A 23,613-nucleotide genomic window follows, 5' to 3' on the forward strand; every position below is an offset into this window, starting at 1 on the left:
CAGGAGGGTCATAGAGCCAGATTCCGGCACAACGGGCGAAGTAAGAAACAGTACAATCGACAATGGAGAGAGGAGCCGTAATTGGCTCTTCGGGACTTGGATCTGGGAAGATTTGCGTAGACGCGGTTACCTGAACTTCAAGAGGGGAATCGCTTTCCGGCATGATTGACTGATGATTAACAGGATGTAAAGCAGGGGAGAGACTGCCCTCTCACTTGAGATGGGACTTGGCATTTATATATGTTATATATCTTCGCTACCATGGGCAGCATATACAGAGGCGTGGTAGACCGTAGACCAATTAACTGCAACGACAGTGAGTCAAGACCGAGGATTTGCAGCAGGGTTGAGAGAGCGCCCTAATCGCATTAAGCTCGCCGGATTTCTTATGGACCCGGAATAAGAAGGTGAATGAATGCCTCGACTTGAAATTCAACCGCGCCTCAAAAGAACAGAACCATGCACAATGGCTCATATATCTGAGATGGTTAAGAATGACTCTTGGCTACGCCTCTATGATGGCACAAGAGTCACTGTTCGCTATGCTCGCAACCAACCACTTCGCAGCGTCCACTCTTCACTCAATCTTAGATGCTGCTCACGGCATTCATCCTGTAAATTGCTATCACCCTATAACCTACCTCCACTCTTCTCTGGATATTAAACCACCCCCCTCCCTCCCCAAACAAAGCATCCCTCCAACCCCCTTTATCTTAAACCTTCCTTGTCCCCTTCCAATATACGTCACTCTCCTCCACCACTACCCTGTCCATCCCCTCTACCGGCCCAATAATCTCGATATCCTTCTGCTGACCCTCCAGCACATCCCTTGTATGCCACTTCATCGTGAAGTTCTCTTTATTCCCCGGCCCCGTCAGCCGCGCCAACTGTTCATTAGTCGCCGCGTAGATGACCCTCCCGATATGCGCCCAATAAATCGTCGCTAGAACCCACTTTCATGAGCCTCTATCCTTATATATCCCTTTCACAGACTCCGGATAAGGAGAACCCAAAAAAGAAAAAACCCACCAGAACACATAGCGCATGGTTCCCACGTACTGACCAACGTGCACGTCCACAGGAACTCCTTAGGGTATTGCAGGTACGCGAGGCGCGCCAGCGAACTCTCAGCGTGATTAACCTGGTCGACGCTCTGGTGCGTCAACAGGACGGTCTCGTTGTCGGGTCCGAGGAGCACGGCGGCGAAGGGCCGCTTGCCAAAGGACACGGCGCGGCGCTGGACTGCGAGGCAGGCTTCGATGGCGCGCGCGATCTGGGCGGGAGTGGGCGTCTTGCGAGGGGGGAAGAGCGAGGGCGCAATGGACTGCGCGGCGCTGGCAGTCAGGGCTGCTTCGGCAGACATGATTCGTGGAGTGCTAGATGGTGAGTGAGTAGTGAGTGCTGGATCGTTAGTAAGGGGTAGCAGAAGGCGAGGGAGCCGTTACCTGCAAAGCTCTCTTCAGTAGGCCATGTCAAGATGTGAGGTATAGCTGGAGAGAGGCGATGCAGGTTCGGCGTTGGTAATTTACAGATTTGAGGATGAGTGGGAGCGGAGAGAAGAGTGGAGGGGAATGGAATGGAGAGACTCGGCCGAGATCCAGTTTACCCCGTAGATAGGCGAGTGCCGATCTGTCGAAGGGTCCTTATTTTGAGGGCAATGATAATTGGGCACCTGTGAAAGTGTTATACGAGCCCCGGACGATATAGAGTAGGTGGCTCTTTATCACTTTGAGGTGCTCGCATAACAATAGCCTATTTGGACACACTGTGGAAATCAGCATTGAGCATGTTGCTGGTGCGATGTGCAACAAAACTCAATCTCCCAGAGTACGCGGTGCTGGAGTCACGAGTGCATTCGCACGTGATGGACAATCCCACTGCTGTAGAAAGCAACGTTCAACACTCTGGAGATTAGCACGATTGCGATGTGCAACAAAACCCCCAGTCACGCGTATATAAGCATGACCCGCCGAGATGAACATTCCGTTGACATACCAGGTACCTTACCTTACCTCACCTACCTCCTTAACCTTAAGATACCCTAAGGTACCCAGAGCAGCATGTAGTGGTGCGATGTGCAACATAAACTCCACTTTCTCGTGCATGCTTATATTTTGAAGCTTATCGAAAAAGCACATTGTCGTTCCTCCTATTCTTCCAGATCTGGCTCATTGCTCATTCAATTCTTAAGACCCACATATCATCTTGTCTTTCATTGTTTCCATTCAGGCCTCCCGAGAGAACGATGCCACTGACATCCAGGTCTCCCATACCCGAACTTGCGAACCATCCTCTCTCCCCAGGACCAAGCTTTTTCACATCCTGACCCTCGGCTCCCTCAGCATTGGCAACCTCTAGCCGACTCCATAGACCCTCGCCCGTCTCTTTCCCCATAGCCTGCCACGCCGCATCTATGAACGAGGCAGCCGTCATGCCCTGTGGTGGACATTGGAATGCCCAAACGTCGCCCCAGAACTTGCCTGCTCCGTTATGACCTTGGCTACTTGGATCCCGCTCGCCCAGCATTAGGACCAGGTACTCCCTCCCCGCTCCCGTGCTGATAGATTGCAAGCCAGCCACACTCCTATTCCCTGGGCACACCATATTCTCCTCCGTGAAGTCAAGACTATGCCACTCCCCTTTTGCCGTAAGCGTCATTTCGCCTGCACCACTCTTGTCACTAAACGTCGCCAGGCCAAGTTCCAGAATATCGAGCTTGCCACCCTCTTCTCCCTGCCCATTGAATCCCCCATATCTATAGAGCCTGTGCTTCGAGACCGCGATTGAGGTACCCCCTCTCGGTTTTCCAGGCGCAGAGGGATATTCCTTCCATGTCCGACTCCTGACGTCAAAACCCCAAAGATCATTCGTCCTCCCCGCCGCCGGGCACCCCGCATGTATAAACAAGGTGCCATGCCCGTTCGCCTCCCCGTCTGCCTGTGCCCCCTCTACAACCCCGCTTGCCTCCTTTGCATTTGACGGCTCGGGCTTCTCCAGTGCGACACTCGTGTGGTAGGATCGCGCAACGGGATATGGAGTTCCTGGCATCGGGTCGAGAAAGGTCCAGGTATCAGTCCGCGTATTGTAGATCCACACTCGTCCGTTCTCTTCCAATGGCTTCATGTCCTTCCCTCCCCTACCGCCAAAGACGAATATCCGCTCCCCGATAACTGCCGCGGTATGTCCGACTCTCTTCTGGGGCACTTCACCACCAGCGACTTCTGGTTTGGCGGGGACGGAATGGTAATCGGAGGCTGAGACGTCACGACTCGATGGAAGAGCGACGATATGCATGTCGTTGTCAATGGGCTCGCGTGGGTTGATCTCCCCACCGAAGATGTAGGCTCGTCCGGCGACGACAGAGAGGGAGTGCGAGGAGCGGGGCAGTGGTGGGAAGTCGATTCTTTGCCATTTTGCTTTCAGAGGGGTAGTGTCTTGGAAGAGACTGCGAACGGCGTTCGCTGCACTTGCTGCTGCCTCCATCATCTTGGCTGGCGGGACGGTGAGAGTCTGAGAGGTGTTGAGGGTTTGTGGGGGGGAAGAGGATTTGGAGGGGTTCTTATGTTGAAGAGGGATGTCACAGCCAGCACCTTGATGGGTAGCGTGCTTGAGTGATTTGTTCTAGAGCGACCAAAGAGAAGGAGGATTCGAAATGCCAAGATAGTAAACTTAGTCTTATCAATATGATATAAATACCCCTAGTTTCGTTTCAATTCATTTTCATTTTCCATTATTCGAGGGATTATTCTGCATTGCCTTGGCGGGGCAATTCATACGTCAGTGGACGGGCGGGATCCATAGCGCCGACAAGGCTGCCTCGGAACCTTACGTACACAGGAGAGGCTGAGAACTTAGAATTTAGGACTTTGATCAACACCAACACCAGAGAGGCTAATATACTTCGTTCTTTACCTATAAATACACACATATACCCACCTTGCATACAGTGTCATCGCATATTGCCATCCCCCTCTCTGGGAGGCGGCAGCACCTTTCCATCCACCCATCAAAATGTTCTCTCGAAATGTCCTCCGATCTCTGCCTTCTCTCCCTCGCACGCCAACAACCTCAAGATGCCTACGACAACCCTTCCCACGACAAAAACCCTCTTCCATCTCCCGCCGCTTCGAATCTGGCTTCCCTCCACCACCTCCCCCACCCCGCCGTCCGGACAAGATACTCCCGCCTCGCGGCCGCCCGGAAAAGAAAATCTACACACGCTACGACCCTGAAGAGGCTCGCCGAGCCAAACCGCTCATCACCGTCGAGGCCGTCCGGAACGCCGCCACCAGCCGTTCAACCAAAACCGTGGTTATAATCGCTGCCGGCTCCGCAGTCATCTTTTACTTCACACATCTCGAGGAAGTGCCGGTGTCAGGGCGGAAAAGGTTCATGTGCTACAGCGATGCGTCAGTGGAGGAGCAGGGCCGCGTCCTATATAACATGGTGATGCAAGAAGCAGGGCGAGCCATCCTGCCGTCCTGGGACCCCCGCGTCCGAATGGTGAACCGGGTCATGAAGCGCTTGATACCGGCGAGTGGTCTGGAACATGTCGACTGGGAGGTCCACGTAATCGAATCCAATGGTACGTTGCGGAACCCGCGTCGATGAAGAAATGAATATGAGCTGACCTGTGATATAGAAGCAAACGCATTCGTCATCCCCGGCGGCAAGGTCTTCGTCTTCAGCGGTCTCTTACCGATCACCAGAACGGAGGACGGGCTGGCGACTGTCCTGGGCCACGAGATCGCACACAACCTCGCGCGGCACCAGGCCGAGCAGATGAGCCGCGCCGCGTACATGATGGGCCCTCTCCAGATCGTCTTCCTTATCCTCGACTATTCTGGGTTCACATACGGTCTGGGCCGGCTCCTCGGGACGTACCTCCTCGATCTCGGAATCTTGCGGCCCGCGTCCAGGATCCAGGAGAGCGAGGCGGACTACATCGGCTTGATGATGATGGCGCGGAGCTGCTACGATCCGCGCGCGGCCGTCGGCGTCTGGAAGCGCATGGAAGCCGCGGACAAGAATAAGATCCCCGAGTGGCTGTCGACGCACCCGTCGAATGAGAACCGCGTGAGCAGGATCACGGAATGGCTTCCCAAGGCTGAAGAGGCGAGGAGCGAGAGCGATTGCGCGGCCATGTTGGCATATAATCAGGAGTTTCAAAGCGCATTAGGGAATTACGGCGGTTTCTTTGGGATCCGATGATGAGAGAGAGGAGAGGGTGGTCTTGTATATCTAGCTTGGCATATTCATGGGTGTGGAGTACGGCGCTGGCGCTGGAGTTTTGGATGCATAGCATTGCGAAAGCAAGATTCTAGATTATGGTAGATGCAAGCACAGCTCAACTTACTTACGACCCTATCCCATTGTTCATCTCTCTCTCCATCTATTTTCAACCTTCATCCCTTTCCCAAAGCAGCTATACCTTTCTCCTTCCCATCCCATCCCCAATTGCCCTCCTCTCCTCAGGGGACTACCTATCATCACGTGCCCCTCATCACATGACGCCACCCCACATGACGCAACCCCTCCCCTCCCCCTATCAATCAACCAATCAGCACCCCCCAATTTCCCGCTGACATTTCTTGAACCTCGGCATACTGATATCCGAGAACCTGGGGTTAACCACATCCCTCCCTACCTACTGTATATAAGAATCCATTCATTCATTCATCACCCCCGCCTTGTTACCACCCACAAGCATTTCCATACCAGATCAGATCGGCATATCCTAGTATCTATCGTCTCTAGGGCTATCGAACGGCTCGCACGATTCTTTTGTTGGTTGCAACTGGAGTTTGGAGGGATAGATTTTGATAGGGAAGAGGTGCTTGCGAATTGGGATTGGCGATTTGAGTTACCTAGGAAAGTGAAGGAAGGACGAAAACCTAAAGAAGCAAGAAGCAAGAAGACGAAGCCAAAAAAAATGTCCAAAACATTCACCCCCGCCGACGTCGCGACACACAAAGATGCGTCTTCGGGTCTCTACATCATAATCGACGATGGAGTTTACGATGTCACAAGTACCTTCCCCCTCCCCCCTCTTTTTTCATTCTCTCATTCATGATTCATGGTTAAATTTTAGAGTTAGAGGAGAGAGGCTGATGAGAAGGGGAAAATAGATTTCGTCGATGAACATCCCGGCGGAGCGAAGATCTTGAAACGCGTTGCGGGCAAGGATGCTACGAAACAGTTTTGGAAATATCATAATGAGGGCGTGTTGAAGAAGTATGGGGGGAAATTGAGGGTGGGGAGTGTTGCTGAGAAGGCGAAGCTGTGAAGAGGGGAGATTGGAGATTGGGAAGGCTTAGATGGCTAGATGGCTAGATGGCTAGATGAGCTAGATGGCTAGATGATATGTGATGTGCGAATATTATATATGTGGTGAAGCAAATTGGGATATATACAATACAGAAGAAGTGCTGATGAAACGCCGCCTGATCCTTCCTGCCGTAGACTTCCCAAGCCGATTTATTTGGATGCCATCCTATCCATCTGTCCAATAACCCAGAAACCCACGCTAGAACTCCAATCCAGAAGAGAGATACATGCACTAGAGATGACTACAACATCAATCCCCCAAGCAACATCCCCGCTCCCAAGCCCAACAGCGGAGCTGCAAAAATAGGGCCATATCCAGCGTAGTCGAGGTTATTGGGCTGCTGCGGCCTCAAAAATCTCGCGTTGGGATTCGTATACGGGCCCTGCGCATAGGGATTGTACCCGTACGCCCCGCCTGCATATCCCCGTGGTGCGTACTGCTGGCCACCCGGCCCATACGGGGGCTCGACATAGACCTCCTTGCCGTCCGAGTCCTTGCCCAGGAACTGCGGCACGCCCGTTTCCATCGCCTTCGTCAAAGCGATGCGGAATCTGCGCTGCATCTCGTAGGCGCGGCGTTCCTGCTCTGCGCGCTCGCGCCGCCGCGCCTCGCGCTCTTCGTGCGTCGAGTTCGTCAAGGCGTCTTTCATGCGCCGCCCCAGTTTGCGCGCCCCTTTGGCTTCCCCCGTCGTGTGTGGCCGCGGAGGAGGCGTGGGACGACGCTCTGAGCTGGTGCTGCCCTCAGCGATGACGGCGGTGTCGGTGGTTGCGCGGTAGATCTTTTGGATGCGCGCACGCTCGGGTGGCGAGAGGGAGTTCAGATACTCCTCGTCCTCGTAGGGATGGTTCCAGGTGGAGCGAGGGGGGTTGGTGGTGGTGTCGACGAAGTAATGATGCTTCTCTTTGGAATCATATAGACGCATCCATCCGGGAGGCAGCTCGCGGGTCTCGTCTTCCGTTGGGCGACGGGTGAGTGGGGAATCCCTATTTCCTGTCTCGGGAGGGACTTGTAATGTGTTTGAACCCGAAGCGGATGGACCGGAGACCACCTCATCGTATGATGGAGGGGGTTCAAACGGGTCGGCTGCTTGCATTGTGTTGTTTTGCCGATTCATCTCTGTTATATGCTAGTGGTGATGATATTGAGACTCGATGGGAGGAATATGTAGAGGAGGCTTGAGGCTGTGCGTTTGAGTGACATGACGTCAACGTTGCCACACCTCGGTGGTATCGTCTTGGTCCCAAAGCTTTGTATACATGGTTGTAGATCCGACGGGCCGTTCCAACAGTCGTCTAAGGACCCGAATCCTGTGTCCAATGATTCCGTATGAGGATTGGAGATTTAGATTCGTTGAATTGAATGTTGACCCCACTTATATCCAGATCGCACTCGCGAGTTGGAGACGGGCTATAACAGAAAACACAAAGATGGAGGAGAATGGAAAGTGATGAGGAGTCTCATCTCAACCTTCTAGAACACAGGAAACAAAGCAAACCGGTGGAGAGTATGGGAAACGTTTTTTCAAAGACTGGTAAATCAAGTCTTGATTGAGAGCAGCGTAGGGTCAGAGACAGATTCCCAAAAGAAAGAAGTTGAGAGACGAGAAACTTCAGGTACTTATCTGGATTCAGCAAAACTCCACCTGCTCAATGGCCAGCCTTAACAATCCCCCGGCGTGGATTCTATCTCGCCTGAAACCCTCAAGTAAGGTGCTCATCCTTCCCAAACCACAACACTCGCCCTATACTCGAACAGACGCCACAATACCAGCCCCTTGGAACGCTCACAGGCCTTCCTTTGACAAATGAAGTAGCGAGGCGGAACGTGCTGAGGCATGGGATGATGAGTGGCCAGGATCAAGCTGGCGAGGGAAAGTTCGAGACATTATTCCATGATCACGTGATAGGTAATACATGGACGCTGACATTTCTTGGCAATGTACTTACTGATGGGCTTGGAAATGTGGAGTGACTCGTGAGATGACGAGCGGGTCCGGAAACGGCGGTCAATAGGAATTCTGGGGTTGGGCTATCGAAGATAGGAAGCTAGGGTTTTGGCATATTCAAGGTTATCACTGGATGGGGTAATCATGGAAATGGTAGAGGTGTGAGATTCGAAGGGAGGATTATCCCCTTCGCTGCGCGCCTAACCCTGATATTAATGACCGGCCGTTCACCTCAAATATGAGTAAACCTGCCGCCGGACATGTGAGATCTAATACCCTGAGGAAACAAATGAAACTACAGAATTCCACCCAAGTCAGTGAGGTGGGATTTACCCTAACCCTTATCCAACGCCCAGACATGAACCGCCCAAATACTATGCCGACGCCCATCAGGCCATCAGCTGCCCAATCTCCATGACACCGGAGATTTCATCGTCATCCATGACCACCAAGATAGCATCATCGCCATATTTAACGCCCTGCGAATTTCGTCGCATGCTCTTCACCCACTCCCTCGCAGTCGTCAGTGCCGTCTCGGCCGGGATCTCAATCCACTCTTTCCTCGGCACCATTAAGCCCTGGATTTGCGGCGCCGGCTCGTCCATATTATCCGGCTGCAGTCTCTTGATGCGGCGAGGCGGCACCACTACATCCTGTCCATGTCTGACCCAGCCCGTTTCCGATCGATAGGCTGACATTAGGATATGCGCCCCAGTCATGAGACCCTTATCAGTTTCCGGGATTTCGGAAAATCGTATGCAGAGGTCGGATACCTTCTGAGGCCCTTTGAAAGCGGCCCCAATTGCGCCCCCGGGGTGATTCTGCGAAAAGACGGCGGCGACGTTGATGTGTAGCTCGTTGGAGATCACGACAGCCAGAGCGTCTCCCAGAGCGAGCGCCATCGTTGTAGAGGTGGTAGGTGCTGAGAACCCAAAAGAATCGGTTTCAGATTTGTGGATCGGTGCGGGGAGAAGAATGGCATCAGGGCGGTGCTTGACGATCTCACAGGTCGAGGGGTGAGTGTGAGATGTCATGACGATAAGTGGTAGAGAGGCATCGAAATGTGGTAGAAGGGAAAGAAGCTCAGGCGTCTTGCCCGAGAAGGTAATAAGCAGGATCGTGTCGTATTTTCCTACTTTTCCGAGATCGCCGTGAAGTGCTTCAGTTGGATGCAGGAACGTTGCGTGAATCTTGAGGCTGTTCATCGTCGCGACTAATTTCTTGGCAATATGCCCACTCTTGCCAACACCTGAGATGACGAGTTTGCCCTTGTCACCCTCGAATCTGGTGATTGCTTCGACAGCTGAATTGAAGCCCTCTTGGGCGATTGGATCGGTATCGTATAAACGGGTCAGGCAGGAGAGGGCTGTCGCTTCGGTTCCCAGGACGTGGACCGCATTGGACAGTCGCTGCTTGAAAGACGGAGCGGAGCCCTGGATTTCAAGGGGTGTCATGGACCCCAAATTGTCCAGTGGGGAGCATTCGCGCTCATCTGGTGTTGCCGGAGAAGGAGGGGAAGGCGGCGGCATTGATGGGGCGTGCGAGGCATTCAGGAGGTAGACCTCGCTGTTCTGAATAGGATGGTGATCCAGCGCCATTGTGAGAAGGGTATTGGTATTATATTATCACGAAGTGAATACGAAGGTATATACACCGAAGGTATATGTGTATATTGCAATTTGCAGTTATCCGCTGAGCACGACGATAACCACAATGCGGTCCTGGGACGGTGCGCAATATATTGGAGATGTCTGGAAGAGTTAGCTAGAGTTTACGCCAATCCGTTCGGATTGAAATATGCATTTGAACTGACCAAAGGATTCTATATCCTCTCCCGCGCGCGTCAAGTCTTAAGTGGGATCCTCAGGCGGAAAGGGAATCTTCACGAAGCGCGGAGACAACCAGCTTCAAAGAGAACGAAGAGTCGATCTGCGTTTACGGATCATCCTGAAAGGGCTGCTGGCAGACGCCATGCATAGCAAACTGGAGTTCGTTTTCTGTATAATCCGGGGGAGAGGAAGATGGGCCAGAATATGGAAGGGCGCGGACCGTCTTTGTAGCAGATTGCGCCGTGTTCTCGATTAACTCCGGAGGCTTACTCGGTACGGCTTACGGAGTATCATATATCATGGATCATGGATCATGGATCATGGATCATGGCAGGGGCCAGAAGGGAGGGCTCGAATCGAAGGATGGGGTTGAGGACGTCGGTCTGCTCGGGCTGTCGGACTGTCGGACGTAGGCGGTTCATGGCCATACGTTATACGTTATACATTGTGGGAGGAGGGGCAGATCTTTGGGACGGCGCTTGTCCTGATCCGGCTGTTTTGCGCCCAGCACGCCATCTGGTCCCTGTTGGCACTCTTGCGTGCAGTTGCTTATGTCAGCACCTCAGCCTTCGCATGTTTTGAGTCGCATGTTTATATGTTTATCCGCCGATCCGCCTCCCTTTATCCGCATATCGGCCTATCAGCGGGGCCCCTCGGCACGGATAATCATCGTCGCGTCGGGTCGGGAGCCAGTTCTGTAGAGCCTTAGAGGATTGCGTCCTTTCTACTTATTCCGAACGTCAAGTCTTCTGTTTTCTTTCTTGTTGTCCAAGGTGCAAGGCTCAAAGAAGCTCGTTCAAAAACTCGTTACTCGTTAGGGCACCGATATCCTGCAATGGGATTTCATATGCTCCTACGCTGGGAGAGTGCTGTCCTCGAGCTTTCAAGAAGTTATCTGCTGCAGGTCTGCTTTGAACTCTGGTCAAAAGATGATCGTGAGCTTCAAGATCAAGGACAGATACGGCCATTTCCAGCAATCGCAGCCTGAGGAGCGTTAGCAGCGAAGTTGAGGCTTGGCTCTCCTTATCTCTCATGTGTATTCCAAGGACAAAGGGAACATGCACGAGTCGTCGGTATCTTCATGCACGATCCTGTAAGTAATACATGTTGAGTCGATAGCGATAACGACACTACGTACAGTACTACTGTACCACAGGGAGCTAGACGTATGCTTTTCTGCACCCGAGGGAAGGGAATTCGACGCGATCGTTCGAACCCGCCGATAATTCCTGTATACGGATGAAGGGGTCCAGGTGGAGTTCCTCGTGGTCCAGTAGTTGCAGCGATGCAGCTTGGCAGGTCTCGAAGATCCCGGAAGAACGCGCAGGCGGTGTAGACAGCGGCATCTAGGGGTCTTCGATCTTTCCGCCGTAGACGAGTCAAGCAATACACGTGCAGACGCCTGCTCTCTGAACTCCCAGATCATGATGGTCGACGTGGAGAGCTGGAGCCTGGAGGATCGTCGTACGGGGTGAAAGAGGTTGCAGGAGAGACCGAGGAGACCAGCGTCTGGAACATCAGATCTGCATCAGTTGTGACCCTTGGACGCCTGCCTTTTCTGATAATCTGACACGTGACTGTATCAAAAGGGGCTGGCTCTGGGCGTTGCTATAGCTGTGATGAAGTACACCAAGCAGAGTAATCGATGCATCTCTTATATAGGTGGATTTTGGCAGAGCTTGAGCTTCCTTCGCCCAAGGGTTCATGGACTTCTTCTGAATGGAAGACACGCCGTCACATGCGACTTGTTTCTATAAAGTGCCTACCTAGGTAAGGTATATCAGTTACGAACTTATATGACATGACATATGACAGACTATACCTCCCGCTCCGAGGCCCTTTCTCCTTGGTACAGTATCCAATACCGTGCCCAGACCACATACCTTGTGTGAGTACTGCCCTGCAATGCTCTATCCTTCCCTACTCCACGCTTACCTGCCTCGAGCGTCGATCCAGGCCACCATGGTTATTGATAGTGCTGGAAAGGTTTACGTTATTCCCCTGAAACAAAAGAGAATAATATCAAAATAGAATCAGAAGAGTCAAGATAAAACGACTGAAGATATAGAAATGCCCAAACCCCATGATCAATCATGATAAGCGAGAATTGTATAGTATAGAGGGGGTTTGTTGTCACACAAAGAGCCAGATTGACGTCTCGATACTAACTTGGAAGGTAAGCCTCACCCAGCCTGGCCCCTTCCAGTCTCCCCACAGTGTCCATCTCGAGACTCGAGTTCGATCCGTCTTTCAACCAACCATTGTCCCATTGTACCCCACCATCACTGCTACTGCAGTAGCATCCAATCGTTTCTTAAACCCCCCTGCGAAGAAGCACAGGTATGTACCCCTTGATTTCTTTCTCTCCACAATGGAATTATCGAACTGCGAGGAGTCGAGGACGGGGAAGTTATGGCGCGGGCACTGAAACCTCGGGTTCTCCTGCTTGGCCACCCACCTCTGAATCAACAGGAGCAATGGGAAACTAGAGCTTCCTCAGTACCATCTGGAAAAGGAACTCTAAATTTGGTTTCAATTCTGCATGCGGTTATTGTTGTTTTGATACCGTGTCGTTGCATTTCGCGTTCAATTCTTCATCCAGTGCCCCTAACCGCCTGCTTGTTGATGGAATGTCTGAAGTCCAAGCTGATAATGTCGATAGACCATCTTGCAGAACCCTTCATATCAACTGAGCTCGTTACTCCCATCCGTTCAGACAGATACAAAGGTAAGAAGCTGAGATCTTCGACATTCTTGGAGCCGCTCCACGACCCTGCCCGATTTGAGAACTACGATAAAACGAAGCCGGAGATTACAATGGGAGGCTTTATATATCATGAGCGCGAGACCAGAGACATGTGCTTTATCAACTTCTAAAACAGCTCGAAGTTCAAACCAAGGACCTGATATGAACGAGAATACATGCTAATTCGCAATGGCATAGTCCGAAATGGCAGTCATTTCCCTCCCTCCAGATCCCGAAGCCATCCATCATATCTCTAAACGAAGCAACTGGGCCAGCCACGAAGCAGGTGTCATCGTCGTCTTCTGCGTAGTCTTCATTGTCGTTACCGGTGTCCTTGGTGTCTTTATTGGCCGCGCCATTTCAAGACGCAAAATCAGTCGCTCAGTTGTATAAAGGACAGTGATGAAGGCCGATGCTGTCGATATGATAATGCTCGTTGATGAGAGGAACGTGGATCTGGGCACGTTCATGAACCATGACGCTTACATTCCTATGCTGGAGAATTGAAGGGGGATGAAACACTTGCTCAGCGCAGTGATTGCATCTTACTTCTGTATCATAATCCCCCGTAACTCAGAAACAAGGGCTGCTTCTGCTGGTTTGGCGTTTGAGCAGGCCAATCCCTTGGTTCGGCCCCTATTTTCATTTTTCCAAACTGGACGATGGACATATCGCGGATTCATCACAAACCGAAAAGAGGAAAAGGAGAAAAGGAAAGGGGTCTAATAAAACTCAAAAGTAATAAAATAAACAAAGAGTCTCCCAGAATTGCACACATCATATCAATTCATCAGTCCAAATACCTAAAGGTAGGTAGGTAGGTAGACAAATACTGACCTCGCTTGGTGAAAAGGGGCTTTTCATGAGCGAAGCGATCAATATTCGCAACCCTCCTTTAAGGAAAATAAGGAAATGAAAAAAAAGTAGGCCACAGAATTAGACACACTAAGTAGATAGCTTTTAGGCTGAATAGAAATAGCAGAAAGCACTTGCTGGAAATTTACACGATGACTTCTTTCTCGAAGGATTTTATAGGAGCTTATTCCAGAGGATTTACTAAGAATTTGAGACAGAAAAAGAAGAGCTCAAAGAGGGGGGTATGTCCTTGGTCCTTGAACAGAGTGTAGTTTTGGTTAAGGGAAAGGAGAGAGAGAGGATTTCTAGTTCTATAGTAGTACAGTAGTGAGTCAGATGGCGTCAAGAACCGTGGTTCCATCATTCATTAACGCTACGTAGATAGAGAAATTGGGAATCTGAGACTAGATCTCTTCTCAATACCTCTTACCACCAGGCTCCCGCGCAACCATTGATCTAGGTATAAGGCTATCGGCTATTCATGCTTCAACCGCAGCTCTTACGTAGTACAGAGAGCTGCGTTCTAGAGACTAGAACTCAGGGCGAGGGGAGCTGATAGAGATACAGGTATTTGGTGTGCTAGAAACTACTTGGTGTACTAACCACATAACCTCTCGCTCAAGGTTGGCTCAATCTATGCTCTACTCAGCCTCCCTCCTTGCCTCGGTCTGGCCGGGTCAGAAGTGGATGCAGCTTTGGAGGAGTGACCCTCAAAGTTGTGGCTCTAACCCACTAATATTTCCTGTGCAATAATTGTAGGATCGCAAGGAAGCGCAAACCTCATACTAATTCAAGGATCAAAGTCTTGTCTCAAATCATTGACGAAGATACAATGTGCCGTCCATACCTCTTAATCCCGGAGCTTCCAGCCTTTCAGACTTTCCCGATGCAGGCATGAATGCACTTGCATATGGCACTGGCTGATCCCAAGCCTTAAGGATGTACTTCGTCATTCCAGATCAGCAGAATATTTCTGGTGATGTCGTCTAAAAGGAAACATTTGGTTGAATTTCGGTGTATAGCAAGTGCTACCGGCTCGGGCCGTCCCCAGATTTGAGCCCTTTGAGCTTGGAAGTAGTCAAGCGCTATGAAAAGGAGCCAGATGTTCAGCAGGAAAAGTAATCTGTCGGAAATGAACTCAGTACACATACCTTGGGCTTCCCTAGGGCGCTTTTCTGAGTTTTTCGTCTTTTATTTTGATTTATTCTCACCATGTCAGGACGTGTGTTGGTAGAGGATACGGAGTAAAGCATTGATCACTTCGATTGCAACCTCAGGCAGCCAAGGCACCCCGCCCACTCAAAGCACCAATCAATGCTGGGAGACGCGTTTTACACGATCCCGCTCCACTCCATAGACAGGCACCATGTATTTACGCGCGCTGCCGGGGTGCCAGGGGCCTCGAGGGTCGATCCTCTCGATTCTCGATTCTCGACAAGTTGTCTTCCCTCTCTACCCCACGCGACCCAGGTGCGTGCCCGCTGACTTCTGGCGGAGATCCGTCGCGTCCTCCTCTTGCCTATTTATCTGTCTGTATATAAGTAACGAATCTCCTACCTCTGTTCTACCCCTCTTCACCACGAAAGGCTGCAGGTTAGTGCTCTGTTGCGTGAACGCGAGTCCATGAAGCTGATGCATCGAGGAACAGGTCTGCGATGTCCTCGGTTTGACTCGAGTCGCGACGCATCCGGCGGGCTCGTCGTCCCTGAATGCGCATCTGCCTGTCTTTTGGACTACTATATCACGATTATACGACTGCCAGACGAGAAGCCGATGAGAACACCGCTGCTGGGTGCGAGAGTTCCAACTAGCTGCTGTTGGCCTTCGATCGGACCGTCACAGACCGCTTCGCCCTCAATGCGATATAATCTCTTGAGAGGCTCCCTCTGCCCCATTCTTATTCCTGCCCATGGCTGCCCCTCCCCAGGTTCCAACAGCCCCAAACACTCCGCTCTTGAATAGATACAGCAATGACGGCTTTTCGAATACTCGGCCGCCAAGTGGGCCGTGCAATTATAGAAATATGAGCATTGGGGCCGATGTGAGATGTGGATGTCGTCGGTTTACGGACAATGCCCTACAGGTCCAGCTTCTGGATACGCCGTCCGGATTTTGTGTCTGCACCCATCATTCTTGCTACCATGACCGCTATGAAGATGGGCCAGTGGTTGAAACTGATGTACAGGTAGCTGAGGGGTCATCTCTGACCCCGGAAAAGCCGAAGCAGCCACAGGAGCCGTTGCAGCCTCGTCTAGAAGATGAGCGTCCAGAGGTAGGGCCACAAGAATCTCTACCGGATACCTTTCAATGGAACCGTTTCCTCAATTCTGCAAGCCAGGGAAGTCTCCCTCCTATCCCGTCCCAGTGTCTCTTACCGTCCGACAATGGGTCCAGAGCCTCAAGCAGCCAAGCAGGGTGCACTCGACCCTTCGCAGGATTAGGACTCCAGACCCTGAGTCATATACCAAAACCTAATTCCGCGGCGCGGAAGAATAATCCGGACTCCCGAAAAGGCCCCTTGCTTCATGAAAATGGGAAGGCTATGCAGATTTACGAGGATTCGAATGGCCATGCATACTTGCAGAGCCTCACCGAGGTGGCTACGCCGAGCGTGAGATCCTCCCAGGGTGTGGAGGCTGAAGCTGCCTTTATCAAGAATGGCACAATCGTTCAAGATGCTCTCCAAAAAATCGCAGATGATAGAGCAAACGGAGTCACTGTAGCCTTGAGGACGACCGAGGAGGCCACTGAATCTAGGCCTGCCCCTATCCCTGACCAAGAAAATTTATTGCCAAGGATCCAGAGCATCGTGAGACACGTGATTGATTATCCCATGAAAATTCAAAATCATGAACATCGACTAGATCAACTGGAAAATGCCTCGTTTTCACAAGCGCTCCTTGAGGAGGTTCGGGAAGGACATGATTATTTAGGTGGCCGTGTCGGGGATCTTGAGGACCGGATGGCTGAAGTTGAGAGGCAGCAGCAGGCTTTGAACGATGCCAGTAGTGTCGGCAGCCGACAACTCCTTGACGCTTCTATGGACTCAAGAATGTCAAACGCCCCTTCTGCCTTGAGTTCAAATGCTATTGGCCCGGACTATTCTCGCATAGAGGCTCTTGAGTCACAGCTCTCTGACCTCCAAGCTGTTGCACCCCCGTCTCACTCGCGACCGTGGGAGGTGGAAGTCGTGTTCTTGCCTTTTGGTCCCCAGTTGATGGGCATCTGGACTCCACAGCATCTAGTTACTCGAGGAACCAGGATGAGCAGTATGTCAGGTGATGAGTGGACGCAAACTCAACACAATTCAATGGCTGCAGCTCAAGCAAGCCTTGCCGCTCATGATCAAGCTATAGCCTGGGAGACTTCAGCAAAGGCTCTTAGTGAGGAGCAGTCGTGGTTGATGGCGAAGGCGTGTGGTCCTCGGAGCAAGGTCGATCAACGTCTTAGGAGCAGAGGACTAGTCAAGTTGATTCAAATCAAAGGGCCTGACGCCAGGGATGTTCAAGCCGCGATGTTGTCTGCATTTGGGAAGTTACTAGAGACCCTCGCGAAGGACCCCTACAGCCACCACGAGCACAAAGGCGCAATTCCCCGTCCACTAGACAAGTACCTTGGACTTCAGGCTTCCTGGGTTCCTCTCCGAAAGCTGCATAAGGATTCCTGCCTACAATTTCTCAACATTGCCGAGATGGTCACTCCTGCGCTCTGGACTGCACAATTCTTATCTTCAAGCGTTGCCATGCGTGCCACTGGGACAAGGCGTCTTTATGTCACCCAGCCTGACGGCTATATCCAACATCTTGGGACAACTACTACTTGGACGTGGCAGAAGCTACGTCAAATGGATCGCGTTTACCCTGATGCAAGTTTTGACCACACGCCCGAAGCAGATGCACACGAGCCATGCTGGGAGTTCGACGAACGTCTTGACCCACCACCAAGTGTTCACTCTTCGATTGAATCCCATATCTCATTGAGCATCCGACCAATTACCAACGAAGGGACCGAACAGACCTCCTCCTCGGACCAACTCTCATCCGCCTCCCCCAACATCTCCACCACACCTACCTCTCTCGTTCAGCCCTCCGGCTACCTTATCTCTCCTCTTAAAGAACGCCACCCCTTCCAGCCCCTCCGTACTCGTACAGCCTCTATGCCATCCCTCATTGCCCTCAATTCCCCCTCCCAACCCAAACGCCGCATTTCCTCTTTCAACAACGAACTTCAGTCCTCGCCAGTGCGCCCGCGGATTCTGAAACGTTTGCGCACGCGGTCTCCCAGCCGTCCACGCGATACTCCTCGTTGGAGTGTGGGCCCGCCTAGTCCATTCGCATACGCTGAGGATTACGTGGAGATGAAGAGAGGGTTGACGCCGTTTGCATATGCAACGCCGCATAGTAATGCGCCATACATTGAACGTCGGATTAGTAGCGAGTTCGATGAAGATGGAGGTGATGAACAGGGCAGCACGACAGAGGAATTCGAAGGCGGAGAACAGAATGCCCTGAGTGACTATGACTCTGGTAGTAGCAAGGGGCATTCAGAGGATGAATGGGAAGGTGTCCAGGACCCTGTTGAGGTACAGGAAAGTGGGACACGCGTCCTTGGCATGGTTGTTAGTGGAAGCTCGTGGCGAAATGAGGACGAGGAGAGTGATGACGACGGAAGCAGCTGTCCGAGCGAGTATCCGAGTAACCAGCCTATAGGTCTCGTGCCGGGCGAGACGAAGGCAGGCTTTCGCATTCATGTCGATGAATAGTCCGAACACGCCTAATGCGGAACGAACCACGTGTCCCCGACCAAAAAAAACGCATATATATATACATATCTCACGAAATTGTAAGATGACACGGAACAATACGCCATACTCAGTCATATATCTTTTTCTTTACGTATAACTCTTCGCTGCTTTGCTTGGAAAGCAGGATTATATATGCGAGCCAGCGACAGGCTACAGCGTTCCGGAATCAACGCGTTCCCCTTTTTGTTTTTCTATATATATGATCAAATGCCTCTCCTCTCCAGCGGTTTGTTCTGGTAATAGGAACGAGGGGAAGGATAATGAGGGAAGAAGGAGTATGCGGATTGGCGTACTGTACAGACACAGAGACAGGGCAGGACTGGATTTGATTTGATTGGATTCAGCAACGTCGAGAAAGAAAAAATGGTTTCGAATATGAAAAACATCATTACGCTACTCTCCACTTCATCTTGTACATGTAGAACTGGGTGTAGGTGTATACGTGAGGATCAGGAAGATTAAATTCAATATTTTGATAATTCATAGATTTATTACTGTATACCTAAGTACCTTAGGTACGTAAAGACGTTGTTTTTGAATTGAGAGCTTCTTTGCCCCTGAAACTAATCGATCGTCCGTCTCGCTTATCGCCAGCTGGCCCTTTGCGTCCTACGTACCTCTTACCTTATGATTTCCTAATAAAATGAGCCATCGAAAGGAGTCTGTCTTCCTGTTACCAGGAACATAGTAAGGACCAAGTGTATTATTATTATGTTTTTATAATTACGGCCGGTTCAACTCTTACATTCCTAGCTAGATCTGCAGAATCTCTTTAGGCTTCGGGAATAAAAAAAAACTATATATATATGAAGCTTAAAAAAAGAAAAAAAAATTCTTTTGAAAGGAAGGAAGAGGAAGAGAGAGAGAAAAGAAAATGTATAGACACGCGTATATACACGTTCAATCCTTGCGTTCGCCGGGAATCGAACCCGGGGCCCATCGAGGTTAAATAAATCACTTTATTGGCAACGATGGATTTTACCACTAAACCACAAACGCGGACAAGAGATGTAAGGATTCGGATTAGAACAGTACAAGAATCAAGGGAGATAGATAGAAGGTCAAAAAAAAGCCTTGAAAAAAAAGGGGACGTGCTGTCACTAAGCGAGTTAGTCTCAAGTAAAATGATTAGTAACGCCGAACTTCGGAAGACGCTCACTTAGAATCAGGATCCCTTTGTAGGAAAGAAAGGAATCGCAAGAAAAAGAAACAAAACATGATATAGAAGCAAAAAAAAGGAATTCTCTTGTATTGCGTTCGCCGGGAATCGAACCCGGGGCCCATCGATGTTGAGTGTTAAGAACACTGGCAACGATGGATTTTACCACTAAACCACAAACGCTTGGAATATATCGGGACGGCTTAAACGTCGGTTAAGGCTGTGTAATGGGAGGGCTGTCAATGTGGACTATGGATTTTGTAAGCGAGGTGCTGCCACTAATCATGTGATGAAAATAAATGTGTTGAAAAACGATATAAGAGTTTACCTTGGGGGTCGAGTGGAAAAAGTAAAGTAGAAAGGGCGTAATTGTTAAAAATGCTTCTCTTAGAAAATTCATGAATCGAGGATCCATGGGCTGGGCTTTTGAGGGTTAAGATCGACCCAATCGGTCCGCCAAGAAACCATAACCCAATCCATAGGGACACAAGCGCAGCCTGTTGATAACAGTACCACATCTGGTCTCAATTCAATCCATGAGCAGGCATCTCATGCCGCACTTGTGGAACTGGCCCCTCATGTCCCACAAGCTCACCCATAGGAGTCTGCTGTCCCAGGGCAGAAAGTCCTCCTTGACCATATCCCCCCAACCCTATCGGCGGACTTCCATGGTCGCCTTTGTATGTCCGCCGTGCTGCTGTTGGAGGATCAGCGTAATCTGATGCTCTCTTCTTACGCTGGTGGCGGAAGAATAAGAAGCCAAGCAGACCAATGAGTATGACACTGACAGGCACCCCGACGCCGGCGCCGATGGCAACAGCGTTGGTGCTTGAGAATTTGCCAGTGTTCGTTGGACTGGAGATTGATGATGTGCTTGAAGGAGTATCAGTCTGTGCACTTGTAGACACTGTTGTCGCGGCTGCTATGGAAGTCGAAGAAGAGGAAGTTGAAGGCACCACCCCAATTGTTGTAACGGCCGAAGGAGTTCCTATCGAGCAAAGTCAATACCATCTTCACTACATGTATAAATTAGTAGACTTGCCTTGAAATATGACAACATTCTGCCGCGTCTCGCAATTGACCGCACTTTGATCAAAATCAACGCAGTAATACATGTCAATTGTTGTATTTGGACATTTTGCCATTCCCTCTCCGCCGGCTGTATCATCGCTGTACGGAGCATTTGCGTTCACGCAAAAGTTCGGACAATAAGAAGAACGCCATGTTTGATCAGTGCAGGAGCCTCGCACGTATGATGAAAAGCTCTGCGCCTCTATCGAGTCGTTACTCTGCATGCAAATACCGTTGGATAGACAAATGTAGCCCACTGAACAGCATGCGGATTCAGCTGTGGTGTCGGAACACGGAACATCGCTAGTGGTGACATCTCCGTTAGGATAATAGCATACTGAGAAGATTGGAGAGAAGAGGCAGAACAGAATGAGGAGTAAGGAGAATCCAGGCCAGGATCGTCTGAAGTCCAACATTATAGAATGACGCTGGACAATTCGAGATGGACTTGTGCACAGTAAATAAAATAGAAACGACGGAATGGGATGTGGAGAAGGTGAATACCCTGAGACGGGAAAAAGAGCAATACTATCCCCCTCCCCCTCCCTGTATGTTGGTTATTCAGGGCTATCTCAGCGTAAAAACCAACAAGCTTAAAGTCAAAGGTTCTTACAAAATAACAACGATTATTATAGATTCAAGTCAGAATTGTCTAATAATAGGCATTAAACACTTGGACAAATTGCAAGATTGCACTACCGCTGTGGCGTGGATCGATCAATAGAGTACATCCACTTGGGGAGCGGCTCAAGCCGCGCGGCTAGCACAGACGCTCACAATCAAATTGGGCGATGGCTCGGCCCGCTCAACTCACCTCACCATGATAAAGAGCAATAACTAGCATGAGCAATTCAAGCCGTTGGAGCCACAGTACAGGGAAGGCAGAGCAGTACCAAGCAAGTATCAATGAACCAAATCACACGTCAACGAGGCCGGCTCTAACCGTTTTGCAGGCATCACTCACTGTGGGTGGCAAGAGTCTCTTCCTCTCTAGAGAGGCCTGCTTCTTCGTCAAAGAGAACTTGTAACCGTTTCACATATTCTTCTCGATCAGCGACTTTCCTCTCAGCAACTAGAGAAGAACTCTGGCACCAATACTGTGAAAGTATTCCTTCGGTCTTCGTAGAGAGAGGAAGAAATTTAGGACCGATATGATCTTCGACTAGAGCAAACGCGGCATTTACAGACGTAATACAATGCCAGAACCAGACTGCTCCAGATTTCCAGCCGTCATGCATGATTGTTGTCAGTGAGGGCGCATCCGTTGGCGTCATCCTGATTTCTTCTTCCTCAAATATATCCATAAACTCCTGGCGAACTATATCAAACTCACCGAGCCTGTCTTCTATTATCTCATCGATACCGCATCCCGTGAGCCAATAGGGAACAGAAAGCATCTCGGCGGGTAGCGCACACACCCACTCATGGTCTATGAGACATGTAATGTTCCAGTCTTTGTCGACGAAGATGTTACTCGCATGGAAATCGGTAAGCTGAAGACGGAATGGCCCGTTACGACTTTCTCGCTGGATGTAGTGATGTGAGAGTGCCCTAAGCATCGCTTTAGCAGCCATCTGGCCGAGACAGTCTTCCGTACTGTGAGCTGCATTCGGATTGCCAAGAAAGAAGTTGTCATGGAAGGTGAGTATATCTGAGACAAAGGGCTCAGTACAGGTATATGTTTCATTTCTCGATATCGTTCTTGGGGCGCCTTCATTCTCTAAAATGATAATAGAGCAAGGCAGCGGCCGGTTTGACAGTGTAATTGTGCCGTTATTATGGAATTGGAACGAGCCTATTCGAGGCTGAGGAATGCGAGCTAAAGACAAGATCAAGCGCGCCATGCCTCGGAAGAGCTTTTGCCTCCGGACCGGGTCCCGTCGATGCCTATCCCATGTGTTTGAGAGCACTTCGCCTTTATCGTGGCCGATATACTCGAGGAGCATATACGCAGTGGGTAGGCGCAGGTAGGTCGGACTTGGGGCATATCGAGACAAAGCTGGGTACCGAAGCAAGTTGCGGGAAAATCGCTGGAACATGCGCCAAAGGCGAAGATAAAAAGGCAATCGTTGCTCGTGTGCAAACTATAGACGAAGCAATAATGTTAGCACGGAAATCTCAAGAGATACAATAACTTACGTGTCGGTTGTCGGAGAAGCCAAAGCCGTATAAGTATGGAATGGGAATGTCGGGGCATCGATCTTGCATCCAAACGTAGGTTCCAACCTCGCAGCTTAGTTTCTCGTCAATGGTGCCAGGGTATTTGGCTTCGGCAAGCTTGTGTGGCATAGGACAACGAAACATCAAGTCCTTGTTGAAGCTGGCCGACCTTACTTCCACAGGTATACACACATTAAAGCTCCCATGAATCCATCGGTTCTCTGCTTTGACGATACAAGCGTCTTCATCGCGCAGTCTCAGGTGGTGCCGAACAATAGCCTGGATCGTTGCTCGCTGATCCCAGAGCTTCTGAAAGAGCTGTCTCCTTGCTCCAGGGTATGTTGCTTCATTGATGATGTTGGCATCTCTCTTGAGGGCCGACTCGTAAGTAATGTGCTTACCATTATCGAGCTCGAGAGAAGCTGGCATGGTAAAAGAAGCATCCCTCGCCGACGGATCGAGATATGGTTGGCACCTGCTGATGGGTTGCCAGGTCCGATGCCAAATAATTCTCAGGGGCAGTGAGGCTTTATCACGTGATGCGGCCGCTCCAATGCATGAGCAATCATGCATTCGAATGCTGCTGCTATTTTGTGAAGCTTTGCTGGTGATGCAACAGATGTCTAGGTTACTGTGTTTATCGTTCGTTCCTTACGGTCAATCTTTTACACGCCACTTCAAACTTACATCTGTCCTAGCAAGGATGGACAAAAGAG

The 23,613-nt window shown here is 50.5% G+C and overlaps 10 protein-coding genes across 10 annotated transcripts; 4 read left to right on the plus strand and 6 right to left on the minus strand.

The window, feature by feature from the left end:
• Window positions 1-713: 713 nt before the first annotated feature.
• M430DRAFT_93076 (hypothetical protein) lies at window positions 714-1,363 on the minus strand (the record flags this gene model as incomplete). The annotated part of the gene is made up of 2 exons (XM_024869757.1): window positions 714-943; window positions 1,030-1,363. The coding sequence occupies 2 exons, from the start codon at window positions 1,361-1,363 to the stop codon at window positions 714-716; spliced, it is 564 nt and encodes a 187-aa protein (XP_024725086.1).
• A 715-nt stretch (window positions 1,364-2,078) lies between these two features.
• M430DRAFT_155644 (hypothetical protein) lies at window positions 2,079-3,702 on the minus strand. Its single transcript, XM_024863278.1, has 2 exons — window positions 2,721-3,702; window positions 2,079-2,663 (listed from the first exon to the last, which is right to left on the minus strand). Exons 1-2 carry the CDS (start codon window positions 3,484-3,486, stop codon window positions 2,176-2,178), a joined length of 1,254 nt encoding a protein of 417 aa, XP_024725087.1. The 5' UTR covers window positions 3,487-3,702; the 3' UTR covers window positions 2,079-2,175.
• Window positions 3,703-4,500: 798 nt separating this feature from the next.
• Window positions 4,501-5,211, plus strand: M430DRAFT_46652 (hypothetical protein; the record flags this gene model as incomplete). The annotated part of the gene is made up of 2 exons (XM_024867864.1): window positions 4,501-4,585; window positions 4,643-5,211. The coding sequence occupies 2 exons, from the start codon at window positions 4,501-4,503 to the stop codon at window positions 5,209-5,211; spliced, it is 654 nt and encodes a 217-aa protein (XP_024725088.1).
• A 721-nt stretch (window positions 5,212-5,932) lies between these two features.
• On the plus strand, window positions 5,933-6,286 carry M430DRAFT_94289 (hypothetical protein; the record flags this gene model as incomplete). Its single annotated transcript, XM_024869832.1, has 2 exons — window positions 5,933-6,029; window positions 6,129-6,286. The coding sequence occupies 2 exons, from the start codon at window positions 5,933-5,935 to the stop codon at window positions 6,284-6,286; spliced, it is 255 nt and encodes an 84-aa protein (XP_024725089.1).
• A 103-nt stretch (window positions 6,287-6,389) lies between these two features.
• M430DRAFT_32253 (hypothetical protein) lies at window positions 6,390-7,490 on the minus strand. Its single transcript, XM_024866134.1, has one exon. The coding sequence runs from the start codon at window positions 7,419-7,421 to the stop codon at window positions 6,570-6,572; it is 852 nt and encodes a 283-aa protein (XP_024725090.1). The 5' UTR covers window positions 7,422-7,490; the 3' UTR covers window positions 6,390-6,569.
• Window positions 7,491-8,588: 1,098 nt separating this feature from the next.
• Window positions 8,589-10,170, minus strand: M430DRAFT_155675 (hypothetical protein). The gene is made up of 2 exons (XM_024863279.1): window positions 10,087-10,170; window positions 8,589-10,024 (listed from the first exon to the last, which is right to left on the minus strand). The coding sequence occupies exon 2, from the start codon at window positions 9,869-9,871 to the stop codon at window positions 8,663-8,665; it is 1,209 nt and encodes a 402-aa protein (XP_024725091.1). The 5' UTR covers window positions 9,872-10,024; window positions 10,087-10,170; the 3' UTR covers window positions 8,589-8,662.
• Window positions 10,171-10,884: 714 nt separating this feature from the next.
• On the minus strand, window positions 10,885-11,528 carry M430DRAFT_14836 (hypothetical protein; the record flags this gene model as incomplete). The annotated part of the gene is made up of 2 exons (XM_024863118.1): window positions 10,885-11,086; window positions 11,254-11,528. 2 exons carry the CDS (start codon window positions 11,526-11,528, stop codon window positions 10,885-10,887), a joined length of 477 nt encoding a protein of 158 aa, XP_024725092.1.
• Window positions 11,529-12,084: 556 nt separating this feature from the next.
• M430DRAFT_155683 (hypothetical protein) lies at window positions 12,085-13,376 on the plus strand. Its single transcript, XM_024863280.1, has 4 exons — window positions 12,085-12,227; window positions 12,284-12,442; window positions 12,765-12,830; window positions 13,047-13,376. The coding sequence occupies exons 1-4, from the start codon at window positions 12,186-12,188 to the stop codon at window positions 13,239-13,241; spliced, it is 462 nt and encodes a 153-aa protein (XP_024725093.1). The 5' UTR covers window positions 12,085-12,185; the 3' UTR covers window positions 13,242-13,376.
• Window positions 13,377-15,114: 1,738 nt separating this feature from the next.
• On the plus strand, window positions 15,115-18,465 carry M430DRAFT_131244 (hypothetical protein; the record flags this gene model as incomplete). The annotated part of the gene is made up of 2 exons (XM_024862180.1): window positions 15,115-15,296; window positions 15,352-18,465. The coding sequence occupies exon 2, from the start codon at window positions 15,613-15,615 to the stop codon at window positions 18,463-18,465; it is 2,853 nt and encodes a 950-aa protein (XP_024725094.1). The 5' UTR covers window positions 15,115-15,296; window positions 15,352-15,612.
• Window positions 18,466-21,523: 3,058 nt separating this feature from the next.
• Window positions 21,524-23,366, minus strand: M430DRAFT_112494 (hypothetical protein). Its single transcript, XM_024861473.1, has 2 exons — window positions 22,877-23,366; window positions 21,524-22,821 (listed from the first exon to the last, which is right to left on the minus strand). Exons 1-2 carry the CDS (start codon window positions 23,324-23,326, stop codon window positions 21,694-21,696), a joined length of 1,578 nt encoding a protein of 525 aa, XP_024725095.1. The 5' UTR covers window positions 23,327-23,366; the 3' UTR covers window positions 21,524-21,693.
• Window positions 23,367-23,613: the final 247 nt, after the last annotated feature.

Source organism: Amorphotheca resinae (assembly GCF_003019875.1).
Source record: "Amorphotheca resinae ATCC 22711 unplaced genomic scaffold M430scaffold_1, whole genome shotgun sequence".
NCBI classification, from domain to species: Eukaryota; Fungi; Ascomycota; class Leotiomycetes; order Helotiales; family Amorphothecaceae; genus Amorphotheca; species Amorphotheca resinae.

Coding starts and splice junctions, on each gene's coding strand:
- M430DRAFT_155644 (XM_024863278.1), bottom strand. CDS start 3,486: ATGATGGAGGCAGCAGCAAGTGCAGCGAACGCCGTTCGCAGTCTCTTC. Junction 2,664..2,720: donor TGGGCAGGGAGAAGAGGGTG/GCAAGCTCGATA, acceptor AGAGTGGTGCAG/GCGAAATGACGCTTACGGCA.
- M430DRAFT_32253 (XM_024866134.1), bottom strand. CDS start 7,421: ATGCAAGCAGCCGACCCGTTTGAACCCCCTCCATCATACGATGAGGTG.
- M430DRAFT_155675 (XM_024863279.1), bottom strand. CDS start 9,871: ATGGCGCTGGATCACCATCCTATTCAGAACAGCGAGGTCTACCTCCTG.
- M430DRAFT_155683 (XM_024863280.1), top strand. CDS start 12,186: ATGATCAATCATGATAAGCGAGAATTGTATAGTATAGAGGGG. Junction 12,228..12,283: donor AATTGTATAGTATAGAGGGG/GTTTGTTGTCAC, acceptor TTGGAAGGTAAG/CCTCACCCAGCCTGGCCCCT. Junction 12,831..13,046: donor CCGTTCAGACAGATACAAAG/GTAAGAAGCTGA, acceptor GCAATGGCATAG/TCCGAAATGGCAGTCATTTC.
- M430DRAFT_112494 (XM_024861473.1), bottom strand. CDS start 23,326: ATGCCAGCTTCTCTCGAGCTCGATAATGGTAAGCACATTACTTACGAG. Junction 22,822..22,876: donor GCTTCTCCGACAACCGACAC/GTAAGTTATTGT, acceptor CTTCGTCTATAG/TTTGCACACGAGCAACGATT.